A 17,906-nucleotide genomic window follows, 5' to 3' on the forward strand; every position below is an offset into this window, starting at 1 on the left:
ACGCCACTGTGACTTTAGCACATCTTCCCAGTGTCATGTGCCCCACCAGCAATGCTGCTCCAATCAAACAGGGAGAACATTTATGGAGTAAGCAATGCCACAACTTTTGACTTATTGGCTGGGCGCAACCCCCACTTTGGTGGAGCTAGTAAGGATTAGCATGAAAATGCCTTAAAGCAAACCTGTCAGCAGGATTTGCCAAGTAAACTACAGGCATTGTCATGTTGATGTTCTTACACTGATTAAAATGATACCTGGGGTGAAGAAATCTGTCTTGTGGTTCTTGTGTAATCTGTGTTAGACGTTTTTAGTTAATGAGATGCCCGTGCTCTGGGGAGGACTGTAGGCAAAGTCTTATCTTCCTACTCTAAGCCAGAGAAACTAAGCAGATGGTTTCTCTGGTTAAGGCTGGTTTCACACTTGCGTTTGGCTGGCCTGCGTACATCCTCTGTTAAGCTCCGCCTACTTCCGCTTGCGTCCTGCATACCTATCTTTAACATTGGGTACGCAGGGACATGCATTGTATGCAGCATTTTGACGTGCCCGCCGACCACACGGTGTGGATTTAAAACCTGCACCACAGGTCAGTTACAGCGCAAGGCCGAGGTCACACTTGCGAGTGCAACGCGAGAAACTCGCGTGAGTCTCTCACCTCAATACCCGACACTGTCGCAGGCACTCTGGACCGCAGCGTGCGGCTGTATAGAAATACATGCAGCCGCATGCTCTGGTCCAGAGTGACGGCGGCAGTGTCGGGTATTGATGCGCAGGTTTCTCGCACTGCACTCTCAAGTGTGACCCCGGCCTTAAAAAGAAGCACAGTGGGCATCAGATCTCTTTTAATCCCATCCAGTTTGCTGGAAATGCAAGACACCGCTGGGTTTTTGATGCAGCGAGACACAAGCAGCATCAAACAAGCACCAAAAACTCATTGTGGGAATAGAGCCAAACCCGGACAGAGACCGGTAAGCTCATTACATTGGTGAGGACACAGATCAGCAGCTTACTTTCACGTTTTATGTGGCTTATACTGTAAAAGTTTTAATAACATTCATTTATGTAGCATGCATCCTTCCTCTTTTTTTTTTTTTTTTTTTTCCTTCTTCCTCTCTTTCTTGCATCAATGTTAACAAGGCTCTATCAATTAGTGGGTGTTTTCCTGAACTTGGTCCACACCCCAAATCAAGTTTCTGAGGCTGGGATAAAAGGTTTGATACTATATATAAGTGTAATTGAATTTTATACTAGTAGGATTTGTACTGTGTTTTTATGATACCTGAAGAAGGATATATACTGTATTCGAAACGCGTTGTATCTCTTCTATTTTAAGTTATGAAATAAAAAAATATGAAATATCATCTTTGAATGTGAGTCCTGGGAAGCGCTGCCATTCATGGGCTGGATGTGCTTTTCTTGATTTATGTAGCATGCGGCAGAGTCAGCATAATGTTCTGTAACAGGCCGGTACAGGATCTGACCCATAGATGTACCTTACATTTACATATAGACACAGCGGCTCAGACAGCTACCCGGCGGTGTGCACACGGTCTCAGGTCGGTTATTGCTCCCATCATGTGAAGCCAGGCTAATTCCACCTGCTGTGGGAATGCGGCCCTCCCAGTCTGTTCCTGTATTTTTTCCACCGGAGGGCCACGTGATAAGTCACAGGTCGGCCTGTGCTCAGAATGGCACCGCTATAGCTCAGAGGCACAAATTCCAAGTTATCAAGTGTCTTTATCTCACAATCTTCACTATGGAAATTAGAACAGTTTATCAATCAACAGCCAAATAGGGGAAAATAGCTATTGCAGGCGTTTATGTACCGCCACTAACAGAAGGCGACATCAGTAGATCTGCAGCCAGATTAGATAGGCGCAGAGCTCACAAGCAGCCACTGTAGGCTGCCTTTCATCTGGGCAGATTATTCACACATGCAAATAAAATCCAGATTTTTATTTAAAAAAATTAAAAAATAAAAATTATTCATATTTCTGTTTTTATCTCTCGGGGATTTATTATTAAGAAACCTAGTCCAATGAATCCATTGTAGAAAAATAAATAGAAGATCAAGCCATGATGGAATTTCCAATTAAGATCGCTTCTTTCGTGCTGCAGTAAAAGCATAACTGGACACGAGCCTCTGATCAAGCCGCCATGTTCCATAATTAGCCCTCCGTCACGGCTGAGTGCATGAATGAATGAATCTGCATGGGCACAGTTACAGCTCATGGTCAGTGGGTTCAATGAAGGAGCACCTTCTGCTTTTCGCATAGTAATAAATAAAATCATGTCGCTTCATTTGGTTTTACTGCGTTTTAGAAAACGATCCAGTAGCCAAAACAAGAACAAACAATAGCAACCTCTAAAGGTAACAAATGGTTAATCCTTAAAGGGAACCCGTCACCATGAAGATGTAGTCCAATCTGCAGGCAACATGTTATAGAGCGGGGGAGCGCAGTAGACCCATATATGGTTAGGTCCACAAATATTTGGACACTGTCTAAAAACAAAACAACCGAGATGCAATTGAAGTGTAGACTTTCAGGTTTAATTAACCCCTTAAGGCGCAGGGGTATTTACGTTTTTTTGCGTTTCAATTTTTTGATCACTTTCTTTCTAGAGCCATAACTTTATTTTTCAGTTAATATGGCCATGTGAGGGCTTGTTTTTTGCAGGACGAGTTGTACTTTTGACACCATTGCATTTAGTGTACTGGAAAACCAGGGGGAAAAATAAAAAAAATCAAAGTGCGGTGAAATTGCAACAAAAAGTGCAATTCCACATTTGTGTTCTCGTTTTTTTTTTGTTTTTTTTCTACCATATTCACTAAATGCTAAAACAGACCTACCATTATGATTCTCCAGGTCATTAGCAGTTTGTAGACACCAAACATGTATAGGTTCTTTTTTTAAGTGGTGAAAAAAAATTCAAAGTTTTTAAAAAAAAAAAAAAAAACAACAACAAATAAATAAAAAATGCTCCCATTTTCCGTGACCTGTAGCATCCACATTTTTCGGGATCTGGCTGGGTGCAGCATTTTTGTGCACAGAACTGGCGTTTTTATTGACACCATTTTGGGATTGGTACGATGTTTTGATCTCCCATTATTGCATTTTACGCAATTCTGTAGTTTTGATTTTTTTTTCTTGTTAAGCCTTTTACAGATAGGATTATTTCTTTATATATCATGATCGGGTGATTCTGAATGCAGCAATACCAAATATGTGTATTTATTTTAAAAATTGTTTTATTTTGAATGGGGCAAAAGGGCGGTGATTTGAACATTTGTTTACTTTTTACCTGCTTCAATAGTTTCCATGGGGGACTAGAAGCTACCACCATCTAATCGCTTGTGCTACACATAGCAGGGCGTCAGCCCTAGGTGGCGCCCATAGCAGTTTGGCAATGACAACCATAGGGGTGTCCTGCAGACCTCTGGTTGTCATGCCAATCCATCGGTGACACTAGCGCCAGTGGAAGGAGGTAATGCGTGCATCCGGTTTGCGCAAGTTAAATGCTGCTGTCAGAAATTGGCAGCAGCATTTAACTAGTTAACAGCCGCGGGTGCATCGCTCGTGATAGGTCATTAATGGGATGAACAAATATGGTCAGTATTTGACATGAGTATTTGTAAGCCAAAACCAGGAGTGGAACAAATACTGAATGTGTAAACGTGGCCTAAAGCTAAGAGTCTGCACTTTAAGCCAATAATGATTACGGCATATAACCATCTCAAAATACGTTTCGGTAAACAACTAAAATGACAAAACTTGTGTCACTGTCCAAATATTTCTGGATCCAACTGCATAGTGCTGTAATAATAGATTCAGTATAACATTTTAACCACAGCTCTTTCTGGGACTTTCGGTCCAGTCCCATCAGTGATTGACAGCCATTCTCTGCTAGCATGCTTATACAAAAGTGGCTGTCAATCACTGATGGGACCGGACTGAAAATTCCAGAAAGAGCTGTGGTCGGCCTGGGTTCTTCTCAGGCCAGCGAGCACGACAGAGGAGGCCCGCTGGTGTCAAATGAATGAGCATCCGAGGAAGCACATTCAGTTGAAATGTATTGCAATGCAGAAATACATTTGTCTGCACTGCAATAGTTAACATGGCTGTCAGCTGACATCAGCGCACCCGACGCATGAAAGTGACCTCAACGGGAGCACAGACATCAGCCGCTGATGAGAATGCTGAAAGTGACCTGTGGTGTGGGTTTTCACTCTGCTCCCATCACAATTACATTACAATGTTACATTTTACAATACTGTTTTCAATAAGGGGGAACAAAAGGACGGTCTTGCTACTGTGCAGGTTGGCACTATGTCGCCTTTTTTCTTCATGTGGCGTAGTGTATAAGTGGGAAAATAAATGGGGAATCTGCTCTAGAAATCAGTTGTTGGTAACTGATTTTCTGGAGAGATGAGTCCTGGCTGGAAGAAGTGATGGTGGTCCGTGCCAGATGAAAAAGAATAGCGAAGATGAAGGACTTCACCTAGAGACGTAACTGGTAAGTCAGTGTGTGTTACCTGTACACTAACACTACATACTATGTACAGAGCTCCTGTGTATAATGGCACTGGTGATCACTATTACCTGTACACTATACACTATATACAGATTCCTGTGTATAGTGTCACTGGTGACCACTGTATTACCTGTACACTGACACTATATACAAAGCTCCTGTGTATAATATCACTGGTGATCACTATTACCTGTACACTATACACTATATACAGAGCTCCTGTGTATATCATCACTGGTGATCACTATTACCTGTACACTTACATTATACACTGTATACTATATACAGAGCTGTGTATAATGTAATCTGTGGTAACAGTACTGTGGTTTTTATTAATGATCAATATTGTAATATTTGGTCACGGTCGTAATATGTGGTCCGGTCATGGTGTGGCAGTATTTATCCCTGTATGTGGTATTATTAGCTAACTATGTGGTCTGTTCACAGTGTGGCGGGATTTCTACCGTGTGTGTGGAATTATTTGGTAGCTATATGCTTTTAATGTGTGTTCTGGTTACAGTGTGGCGGAATTTCTCGCTTGTACAGCATGTGGTATTATTCGGACAATGTGTTTGGTAATATGTAGCCCAATCATGGTGTGGTGGTATTTCTCCCTTGTATGTGGAAGTATTTGGTCATTATATGCTGGTAATATCTGGTTTGGTCATGGTGTGGTGGCATTTCTCCCTTGTACAGTATGTGGTACTATTCTGTCATATTCTGTGATATTATTCGGTCACTATTTAGAGATGAGAGAAGCTATAGCGCTTACCGAATAAGATGCACAGGGAACACGGCTTCCTGGATGACTCTGGCTGATCAGCTGTTCGGCTCCGCATCTGCACGTGTCACGGCTGTGTCAGTCACGACACATGCATGGAGAGCCTGTATGTTGGGACTGTGACAGACGCGACACATGCAGCTGCGGAGCCGAACAGCTGGTATCATCCAGGAAGCCAGGTTCCCTCTGCAGCTTATTCGGTGAGCGCTATAGCTTGCCGAATAAGCAGGAACCCAATCAAAATTCGCTCATCTCTAGTCACTATGTGGTCTGGTCATGGTGTGGCAATATTTGTTCCTTGTATGTGGCATTATTTGGTCACTGTGGTGGTATTACAGTCGAGTCATAGCGTGGCGGTATTTCTCCCTAGCAAGCGGCATTATTGGTCTTGGCATAGTGGATTGTGTTTATGTCGTTCATTTGTTCTTTCGGATATTAATTTGGAGAAGATTCTTTATTTCAATTCGTAATTAAATACTTGGAACAAGATGTACCGTACTTAAAGGGGTTCTCTAGTGCAAACAAGTAATCACCTCTCCACTGGGTAAGCGGTAAGTTATTGATTGGGGGGTCTGACTGCTGGGACCCAGACCGATCATCAGAATGTGGAGCTTTTAACCCCATTAGACTGGCGCGTCATGTGTGACTTGACCACTGATCCATTCATTCCATGAGTGGCTGTGAGCACTGTCCTTGTTTTTCTGGAAGCCCCAAAGAGAATGAATGGAGCTGAGGTCAGACATCCCACCTGCCATTGTATTTTAAAATGGGGATTAAAAAAAGTGTCCTGTCAGGGATAAAACACATGGAGTTTTCCAAACCATTAAGAGAAAATAAAAAAGGAACCTCTTACAATTCATCCTGTGTAGTTCTTACCTACGACTACAGAGCCGGGCATTCGTTTTCTACACTGAAATGAAAGAATGCAGTCTGTAGTTGCCATGAAGACCATTGTTGGGACAAGTACCTTGTCCATATCTCTACTGGAATTCCCCCTTGTTAACATCCAGCGAAAGGTCATAAAATGATATACTCCTCACTCACACGCCAGCACAGAAGATAATAACCGATGTGTGTGATCTTCCACTCGTTTTATCTCTTCCCTGTGTCGCTGAGAATCTCGGATCACAGTGCGCCATTCTGTGCGATGCCTCTTGATGACCTCCCAACACAAGAAACATGCCACCTTTGTAGCCACCTTCTGAGGCCAACTACAAAAATGTCTACTGTCAAAAATGGATCTCTTGCATAATGGATACAAGAAGAAGCAGAGGAACCCCACGGATTAATACGGGGTACGTTTTGGGTTCCTTGGAAGGAAGGAAATCGTTATGCATGCGGTGCTTAAAACGGACAGAACCCAGACATAACCAATAATAATCTTGCTGGCATCAGTTATGCAACAGAGCCATTGTTGGTATCAATTTGTGTCTCTTCCTAAAAACAGAACAGAAAACCTTCCTGTCAAAGCGCAAGTGTGAGCATAGCCTGAGGTTTGTAGGTGTATTTATTATGCAATCTAAACAATAGGTCAATATGTGAACCAAATGTGAGTTTATATATCTTCGTTATTGTATAGAATTAGGGGTTAGGACACAAACGTGCTTACTACTTTGTACCCATGATATGAGAATTTTCATAGAGCAACTAAGCCCTACATCATGATGACTGATGCCATGTACCTGCTAATACAGGAATATACATGAACCACAGTACTATATACAAATTATACTGGAAACTATACAAAAGCACAGGACATCCTACCCATATGTACCATTTTTCCTTTAGAACCACAACTCTGATCCATAAGGGCAAGTTTACAAGTATAGCACCCAAAAATACTGCCACAAACCACACAGGAAAAAGGAGAATTTGCAGTAAAGTCTTACGCCAAAAAAATTGTAGAAACTATACAAAGGTCTGGTTAATTACCTTTTCCCTGACAACATCCATTATTTTATACAAAGCCACTCTATAGCCATGAACCAGATCGACAGCATTTGGTATGAATGACACGACATGAATTGCATATTACTAAGGCAACATGATTAATGTGAATGATAAATTCAGTCGCCGGCCTCCACAGACAAATAAAACGAAACCCAGGATTATGAGAGATGGAGTAAAGCAATATGCAGATAATCTTTATCCCCAGGAATTCACAGAATTAACATTCTGCATTCTAGCCACGGCGCGGCTGTGCCAAGGCTTTATGTGCCGTCTTTTCCTAACCGCTAATAAAGCAGATCAAAACTCCGAGGGGAGTCCAAAATGTATTCTCCTTGACAAAGCAATCTTCCAAAAGAAAGACGCATGCACTATATGTATGGGGGAGAAAAAAAAAGAAAGAAAAAAAAAAAAAAAAAAAGATTGTAAAAAAATACCGTAAATAGCAATCGGAACCAGTGTGCGAAATACATACAGGATGGCATCATTGGTATGTTCAGCATTTTTAATGGCACCGTCACTTGAATGAGTTTGACCCATCAGACTAGAGGTGGACACGTGAACAACCACATAGGTCGGCATGAAAAATCAGATACATGAATTGCCCCATAGACTTTAATGGGCACATGCTGCGCTAGTGGAAACCAGACATCACACACACCAATACTAATGTCTGAAGTATAAATACACAGTTTTGATAAATCTGACCCTTTGTGTGCGTGGCCATACCCCCACAGCTGCCAGGATCCAAAGACTGGATGCTAAATGGGGGATATGAAGAAGACAAAATTACCCCCATCTGAATTCTAATTAAAAAGGTCTTAAAGGGGTTGTTCAGTAATAAGACAACGCCATTTCAATCAGCATGTTTGCCCCCAATAAAACAACACTAATATTTACCTCTGGTGCCAGCGCCATTCCAGCAGTGTCGGCACTGGCTTTCCCAGGGATTATGTTTTGCGATTCCTGTGCCCAATCAGCATTAGCTTCACAATCTCCGTCTTCAGATGAATCAGACATCAAGAGGACTTTGGCTTCCTCCGATTCATCTGAAGGTGAAGAGAGTGAAGACAAAGCCAATTCGTCACAGGGATCATATGACATGATCCCCAGGAAAGCCAGTGGTGGCACCACTGGAGCGGCACCACTGGAACAGCGCCAGAACCAGAGGTGTTCGTTTAGTGGGGAAAACAAGCCAATTGAGAAGGGGGTGGCCCGACGAGCAGACAACCCCTTTAAACTTATAACAAACAGAAATGCCCGAACTCATACAGTGTCATATCTCCATTGCCTCACAAGTGACTAGTACACGTGAACTGTGAAGGAATAAAGACCCAACACGGATCGCATGCCAACGTAAGAGGAATTCGGCCCCCTGGAACTTTTCAACCTTTTCCCACATATCATGCTTCAAAGATAAAGATACCAAATGTAAATTTTTAGTGAAGAATCAACAACAAGTGGAACACAATTGTGAAGTTGAACAAAATTTATTGGTTATTTAAAACTTTTGTGGAAGTTCAAAAACTGAAAAGTGGGGCGTGCAATATTATTCGGCCCCTTTAACTTAATACTTTGTTGCGCCACCTTTTGCTGCGATTACAGCTGCAAGTCGCTTGGGGTATGTCTTTATCAGTTTTGTACATCGAGAGACTGAAATTCTTGCCCATTCGTCCTTGGCAAACCGCTCGAGCTCAGTGAGGTTTGATGGAGATCGTTTGTGAACAGCAGTTTTCAGCTCTTTCCACAGATTCTCGATTGGATTGAGGTCTTTGACTTGGCCATTCTAACACCTGGATACGTTTATTTGTGAACCATTCCATTGTAGATTTTACTTTATGTTTGGGACCATTGTCTTGTTGTAAGACAAATCTCCGTCCCAGTCTCAGGTCTTTTACAGACTCCAACAGGTTTTCTTCAAGAATGGTCCTGTATTTGGCTCCATCCAATTTCCCATCAATTTTAACCATCTTCCCTGTCCCTGCAGAAGAAAAGCAGGCCAAAACCATGATGCTGCCACCACCATGTTTGACAGTGGGGTTGGTGTGTTCAGAGTGATGAGCTGTGTTGCCTTTACGCCAAACATATCGTTTGGCATTGTTGCCAAAAAGTTTGATTTTGGTTTCATCTGACCAGAGCACCTTCTTCCACATGTTTGGTGTGTCTCCCAGGTGGCTTGTTGCAAACTTTAAACGACACTTCATGGTTATTTTTAAGAAATGGCTTTCTTCTAGCCACTCGTCCATAAAGGCCAGATTTGTGCAGTGTACGACTGATTGTTGTCCTATGGACAGACTGTCCCACCTCAGCTGTACATCTCTGCAGTTCATCCAGAGTGATCATGGGCCTCTTGGCTGCATCTCTGATCAGTCTTCTCCTTGTTTGAGATGAAAGTTTAGAGGGACGGCCGGGTCTTGGTAGATTTGCAGTGGTATGATACTCCTTCCATTTCAATATGATCGCTTGCACAGTGCTCCTTGGGATGTTTAAAGTTTTGGAAATCATTATGTATCCAAATCCGGCTTTAAACTTCTCCACAACAGTATCACGGACCTGCCTGTTGTGTTCCTTGGTCTTCATGATGCTCTCTGTACTTCAAACGGAACCCTGAGACTATCACAGAGCAGGTGCATTTATACGTAGACTTGATTACACACAGGTGGATTATATTTAGAATCATTAGGTATTTAGGACAACATTGGATCATTCAGAGCTCCACAATGAACTTCTGGAGTGAGTTTGCTGCACTGAAAGTAAAGGGGCCGAATTATATTGCACGCCCCACTTTTCAGTTTTTGAATTTCCACAAAAATTTTAAATAACCAATAAATTTTGTTCAACTTCACAATTGTGTTCCACTTCTTGTTGATTCTAAACCAAAAATTTACATTTGGTTTCTTTATGTTTGAAGCATGATATGTGGGAAAAGGTTGAAAAGTTCCAGGGGGCCGAATACTTTCGCAAGGCACTGTATATGTGTGAAAAAAGGGGTCGGAAACAAGACATGACAGCGTCACATACCAGGTGATAAAATTACACATGGTTCATGATATTGCAGAGCCCATTATGTTTTTTTCAATTTTTAGATGTAAAACAACCAAAGAAGATATTTTGCTGTGTTAAAGCCCTCTACACATGAGGTTGCAGGGGCTGCATTCATACCTGGGCCTGGAGCCTAGGGGGGCCAAAAGGTATATGCTAAAAATGTCTGCTAGATGAGAGCCCCCCTCCTGCAGCCTTCCATCTGCAGTATGCCACATCCAGGCAAGGAATGATAGTAAATCCGGAGTTATACACCGGTAGGTCGAGGTTCAAGTAGACAGACCGGAGTGTGGACCGACTGTGGCTCTCCTGACGTCCATCGTAACCCCATAACCACCAGCAGTTGCACGTGCATATATTAATCCCCTGCCTAACAGTCCGTATTACAAACAGATCTTTAGAAAAAAAGTATTTCTAAAGCCCGTTCATGATATGTAAATGAGGGCTCTGACTACTCAATGGGGCGTTAGTGTCTACCAGACTAATCGGCCTACTTAAAGGAAATCTGTCACCCCAAAATTCGCCTTTAGGGGCTTATCTACAGCATTCTGTAATGTTATAATGTTGTAGATAAGCTCCAGATGTAACCTGAAAGAGAAGAAAAACAAGTTAGATTATACTCACCCAGGGGTGGTCCCGGTCCGATGGGAGTCGTGGTCCGGTGCCTCCCATCTTCATACGATCCTTCAGACGTCCTCTTCTTGTATTCACGCTGCGGCTCCGGCGCAGGCGTACTTTATCTGTCCTGTTGAGGGCAGAGCAAAGTATTGCAGTGCGCAGGCGCCGGGAAAGGTCAGAGAGGCCCAGCACCTGTGCACTGCAGTACTTTGCTCTGCCCTCAACAGGACAAAGTACGCCTGCGCTGGAGCCACAGCGTGAAGACAAGAAGAGGACGTCATAGTAAGAAGATGGGAGGCCCCGGACCGCGATGCCCATCGGATCGGACCGCAGCGGGACGGCCCCTGGGTGAGTATAATCTAACTTGTTTTTCTCATCTTTCAGGTTACATCGGGGGCTTATCTACAGCATTACAGAATGCTGTAGATAAGCCCCTGATGGCGGTGGCCTTAGCTCATAGGTGAATTTTGGGGTGACAGATTCCCTTTAAGGTTATCACGCCCCTGTGGGCATGATAACATGGCTTACATTTGTTGGAGTCATCGCTAACGCTATGCTTACCTCACACATGCGCGCGTCTTCTTTCCCTCACTTTGTTGTTCCTGGCTTCAGAGGCGCATTGGGCATCCTTAGAAAAGGCCGTCGAGTATGAGGAGTTTGGTTAGGGAAACCTGCGGTCGGGCCACGAATCATGGGCCACGAATCATGGGCCATTACAAGAATGTGTGAATGAAACACAAAAAGTGACAGATTGATTTTTTTCAGCTGTTATCCTAGTTGCAACCATTTTTTTTTCTCACTGAATCAGGTAGATTTAAAAAAAAAGGCCAGCCAATCTACTGATTTAACACTGGATCAGATGAAAAAGGAGGCAACGCTGACATACTGAGTTTGTTCTGCGTTTCATCCATTTTACACAGATCTCCATAGACTTTAAAGGTCAAGTCTGATCTCTGCAAAACTGGATCAGAATAAAGCACTCTCCGAGTCACACAGATCTCACTCCGAACCGTAATTTTAATGGAAGTGTGCACACAACTATTCTACTCTATGGGTATCGCACGAATGTGTGAATACGGCTCAATAAGCGACATGTAAACACATCCAAGGCCAGAATACGCATCATTCTAACACTGCGGAGATTCACCGAGAGCTGAAGATCTGTTTCCTGATCATGAGTCACAGCTTGGTCTCTGTGACTCATGACTGCAACAACTCCATACCCACTTCCTGGAAATTATTGAAAACTCACATAAAAGAGTTTTTATATTGACTACGTCAGGTTCGGCTCGCCATTAATATCTGCTGAACGTAAAGTGGCACTTATCCCCAAAGGAAATCACTGCAACATGTAGGGATCATCAGCTCTGCACTCTGAGGAACCGAAGCTGGACACGTCAGATTCCTGCCGATAGACTGCCAAACATTCCCCCCAACGTCATGCACATGGTATAGGTACAGAAGCACCCACGGACTTCTACGGTCATGAGAATATGGCTTCATATAACTTCAGAGGTGGTACAGAGCTTTAACACGTGTATACAGCCATAGCACATACAGGGATATAAGGGCACCTTCACACTGTGCCTTTTTTCAGCAGTGGGAGATTGGATTTGTCCTATTCATTTCTCTCAGAAAACACCTTGCTGTTCATATGTACAGGCTTTTAAAATCACCAAACTTTTTAAAAGGGACTGTCCGCACAGAATGACTGTTCAAACCAAGCACAGGCGCACGGTGCTTCACAGCAGGGCCAATCATTTACCTGCCTGTTTTTCCTCTGTCTATGAAGTCAGAGCAGTCAAAGAAGAAGTGAGTGGGGTTTTCTACTTGGTTTTCAGCAAAGTTGCTAAAATACTTACGTTTTCCATTTTTTTTTCTTCCAGCACATCAACTTTACAAACTGACATTTCACTTACTGCCTGGTATGTCCTACCACCTGACAAATGCAGCGGTTAGGGTGTGTGCACACGATCAGTTATTGGCAGCACTATGAATGCGTCGCATGTCCGCAGCATCCAAAGCGCTGCCGGCTATTAAACGCATGTGTACAACCGTGCAGATTCACCGCGTCCAACACATTGTACGGGTGAAATGGACATGCTGCGGTCAGGAAAGAAGCGCCACATGTCCGTCTCTGCGGGTGAGCTGTGGGCATCCACTACGCGGTAACATCCTAACACTGCGGCTCGGACGCTACAGAAATACGCAACGTGTTTCCTGATCGTGCACCTACCCTAGCAGGATTAAAAAAGTCACTCAGGGCAAAATTACAGTATAATGTTAGCACACATCACTACCAGGGCAACTTCCCACTTTTACTTTCCAAGAAATTGATCTTTGAACCAATATGCACATTCAGTGCTCTGTGCACCATGGGAGATCCTCATTCTGACTGCCCAACACCGCCCTCCACTATATTCACTGACAGTACTGGAACTAACGGTATGTTTAGTCTTAAGACTAAATGTAATAATACTTATGTGTGCTCCGAAACCGGGATGGACGGCACCTGCACAGTGTGGCGCCAGAGTCAGTGTGTGCGCATACACAGTATCTTCAACAAAATGGCGCAGAATATCACAGGAGGCGCCCGCATGGACTCCGGCACCATTTTATTGAAGAATTCAACTACATCAACATAGCAGTGCGCACACGCCAGCCATTGCCATTATCCCCATGTTCGGCGTGTGCGCACTGCTATGGTGACGTTGTAGTACATAACGGCAATAAAATGGAGGCAGAGTCAGTACATGTGCATACCATTACCTCTGGCACCATTTTATTGAAGACACTGTATATGCGCCATTTTATTGAAGTATTGAACTACAAAATTAACATAGCACTGCGCTTACAGAGAATTTATTAAACAATAAATACATTTCTTTATCAGCTAATGCTGCAATATAAATGAAAAACTGCCAATAAAAGTTTACAACCTTATTCTTTCCATAATAATGCCGTCCATACGCCAGCAACAACCCACTGAGGAGGAAGATCAGGCAAAAAAAAAAAAAAGCAAGGAGGGCTGAAACGCAAATGCTTTGTATCAGTTATGTTACAGAACAGCGCCTTCAATTGTAGCGTGCAGCCAATACGGTCAGAAAAAGAGCTGCCCGTCAATCTCAGCCAAAAAGAGCGCCAACAGATGCCCAAAGCTGGCGCTGAAAAGCATAGGTCTGCCCTACAGAGTATGACGGAAGAGGAGCTTCAGCAGCATCGTGAAGCCATTACTGAGAGACACAGAGTAGCCCGGACTAACCAACCTGCCCGCTGGGGTAAGAACATAAGATCTCGTAGCACAGCTTTACTTGCCATAAACTTCAATGAAGATGACATTGAAACATGCTACCTTGGCCCAATGAACAAAATAAATAAATAAATACCGTAAATAAATAAATGCCCATTTTTTTTTATGCCAACTATTTCAAAAATGAAATTACAAGAAACTGTTGTCATAATGGAACCATCATATTGGAAGAAGTACGAATGCATTCCTGGAATAATAATTGCATGAGGGGATCAGAACCAAACGCCCAAGAATTTCATGGACAACCTGAGATCATATAATAGCGCAAATGCTTTGCATCAATGAGCGCACCCAATGAATTCACAGGCAATCAGATCCTTTCTGTTACAGAATCCATGGCCAAATTTACCATGCAACATCTGCGTTGCACCCTAACCAAGGTGACTCACCAGACGCCTAGTTATTCCGGATTCGGTTCAAGCCTTGAATAAACGAATGCACAATCCAGCAAACAATGGATGCATTCGTAATGGAGAATCTCCAAAGAACTCCAAAGATACAATCTCCAGAGAATATAATAAAAGGAAATCTGGAAAACCCGAACGCCAATTTAATATTGCATAACTTTCGTGAGAGAAAAAGTAAATATATTGGGCACCCCGGCAGAATCAACGCTCCAACCGCCAGAGGGGAAATTACTGCCATTTTCCACAGCACAGATGGTGCTCCCCTAGAAAACCGCAACATTACAGTTCATTCTAAAAGTGGGATTTTACAAAATGTATCTATCCTGAGTGGACTCTGTGACCCAACGTGCTACCCTTTGCTTTTCCCTTATGGGGTCTCTGGGTAGACTACAGTTCTAAAAAAATAAATAAATAAATTGGAAAAGGAAATGTGACTCAATGTCAATGGAATTCATACCACTTTGCCATTCGTGATGGTATTTTTAACTAGCTCCTTAATGCAGGAAAGCTGACAAGCCAATTTATGGTTGATGCCTAAAAACTGAAGTAAACCAGGTGAATTAGGTGCGCAAAAATCAAAGTACCGAATAAGTGGAAGAATATGATGTTCCTCCCCAGTTCATGAACCACAATTTCAAGGATGTAGATATTCTACCTGGAAAAAAGTAATATTGCCCTCAACTTTCCAGGGAAGTCCAAGAAATACAGCACATAACTACCAAGCTGCCATGACAATGGTCAGGAAATATGGCAAACATGACCTATTTGTAACAGTCACGTGCAATGCAACATGGAAGGAAATCAGGGAAAACTTACCTCCCAGTCAGCAACCATGCAACAGGCCCGGTTTAGCAGTGCCGATATTTCACATGAAACTAAAATTGCTACTTGGAGACTTACCCATATACCACAGATTTGGATGTATTAATGGTATGGTGTATGTAATAGAGTTCCAAATATGAGGGCTCCCTCACAGACACGTATTGGTATTTATGGCTCCGGAATACAAGGCCTGGGACACGAAAAGAATGGACAACATTGTTTGTGCAGAGCTCCCACACAGACACTCATCCGAGGCTTTATGAAACTGTTAAATCTTACATGATACACGGTCCATGTGGTCCCCTGAATCAAAATGCACCTTGTATGGACAATAGGAACTGTACCAAAGATTTTCCACAAGTATTTGTTCCAAAACTAATTGCAATGTAAATGGATACCCTGAATACCAACTTATATGAACTTGGTGGAAACACTGATCATAACAGATGGGTTGTACAACCCTTATCTTTCTTTAAAATACAATGCCCACATAAATGTAGAGATTTGCAGATCCATACAAAGTTCAAAATATTTGTTCAAATACAATTACCAACGGCACGATTCTGCAAATATCCTATTTGTTCCTGTCTCCACAGAACAAGAAGCCACAGTTGAATGGGATGAAGTAAAAAATTACTTGGAAACTCAATTTGCAAGTGTCCCTGAAGTAAGCTGGAGACTCTGGGAATATAAAATGCACCATCAAACTGATCGTGTGGAAAGATGTCCACCTTGAGGACAAGCATACAATATGCTTTATACCAGGTAAAGTAGCTGAAGCTATGCAGCAGAAAGACACCAAGTCTAAACTCCTTGCTTGGTTTAAACTGAATTGGGAAGATAATGTAATAATCTTTATTTTTTATATAGCGCTAACATATCCCACAGTGCTTTACAGTTAGCACACATTATCACCGATGGGGTTCACAATCTAGATTCCCCATCAGTATGTCTTTGGAATGTGGGAGGAAACCGGAGAACCAGGAGGAAACCCACGCAAACACGGGGAGAACATACAAATTCCTTGTGGATGTTGTCCTTGGTGGGATTTGAACTCAGGACTGCAGTGCTAACCACTGAGCCACCGTGATCCTAATGCCCAACAATATTTATACATTGAAATCCCTGAACATTACACATGGGATAATAAAAATGTTACATGGAAACCAAGTGGCAAAGGTCATAAAACCACAATTGGCAGAATCTTTACAATCCATTAGACAGAGTAAAACACTTCCTCCAAATTCTCCTCCTGAATGTTAGAGGAGCAAGATTTTTTGAGGATCTCAGAGCAACTAAAAAGGAAAAAAACTATTTTGCTACTTTCCAAGAAGCATGTATTGCAGGAGGGTTAACTGTAGAGGACTTTGAATGGGATAGATGCCCAAGAGGAGATGCCACTTATCAAATGCCAATACAACTTACAACTTGGGCAATTGTTTCCATCATGTGTGAGCCGTCTAATACAGCAGCATTGTTTCAAAGCCACAATAAAAATCTCATGGAAGACTATAACAAGCATTTCCTTCATATAGAAAAGGCCCTCTATATGACATTACATGAAATTGAGTCTGTGCTAAGGACACATGGAAAGTAATTAAAAGATTTTGGCCTACATTTTCCTGTTGGCGAGTACGATGAGCCGATCCATTCTGGAAATATTACAACTGTCTTGCGGAAAAGGCCTTGTTTGAGGAGAAATTCCAAATGTTAAACCTAGGACAACGAAGGGCTTTTGACAAAAACAGAGAAGCAATTGAATACCCCAACTTGCAAAAACGCCTATTTTGCATTAACAGACATGGCGGAACTGGAAAAACATTCCTGTATAATGCAATCATGCATTACGTACTTAGCAAAAACTAATTAGTCTTGCCATGTGTATTTACAGGCATTGTACTGAAGGGAGGCCGACATTCACAATCAGTTCAAACTGCCTATACCAATTACTGAAACGTCTACCGTACTTGCAATATTCGTCATGGCTGCAATAGTGCCAATGAGTTGAAAAATGCTAAACTCAATCTGGGATGAATCTTCTATGGCCCCAGCTCACGGTGTAAATGTAGTTGACACACTGTAAAAAGAGCTCAGGGCTGAAAACCCAAAAGTTTCCTCCACAAAAAACTTTCAGAGGAGCGGTCTTTTTTGTTAGAGATTTTTGATAAATCCTTCCTGTTGTACCACAAGTCAGCAGAACTGAAATATCAGCATGCATGAAGTACAAAAAATGTTGTAGGAATATTGAAGTCCTCAAATTGGACCCAAACATGTACCAATGAGGATAACGTCCCTCAAGAACATCGAGGCTTTTCCCAATGGCTTTTAAACCTCGGAGATGGAAAACTTCCAAGAACCAGGACTAGAGGAAGGGATCTTTGAAATTCCTTCTGTGTGAATTTTAAATGGATGTACCGTATATACTCGAGTATAGGCCGAGAATTTCAGC

At 42.5% G+C, this 17,906-nt stretch overlaps 1 protein-coding gene across 2 annotated transcripts in view; it reads right to left on the bottom strand.

Moving 5' to 3' along the window:
- The window catches only part of LOC143775491 (transient receptor potential cation channel subfamily M member 7-like), a 165,525-nt gene that overhangs the window by 115,185 nt on the left and 32,434 nt on the right, over positions 1–17,906 (bottom strand). The window contains exon 1 of one of the 2 annotated variants that reach the window (XM_077263677.1): positions 12,781–12,863. The exons of the other annotated variant lie outside the window; for it this stretch is intronic. Within the exon in view, the coding sequence (XP_077119792.1) occupies positions 12,781–12,828 (48 nt within the window). The 5' untranslated portion in view covers positions 12,829–12,863. Of the gene's footprint in view, positions 1–12,780; positions 12,864–17,906 lie in introns of those variants that run through there. 2 annotated transcript variants of the gene reach the window in all.

Source organism: Ranitomeya variabilis, chromosome 5, assembly GCF_051348905.1.
Source record: "Ranitomeya variabilis isolate aRanVar5 chromosome 5, aRanVar5.hap1, whole genome shotgun sequence".
Classification (NCBI taxonomy): Eukaryota; Metazoa; Chordata; class Amphibia; order Anura; family Dendrobatidae; genus Ranitomeya; species Ranitomeya variabilis.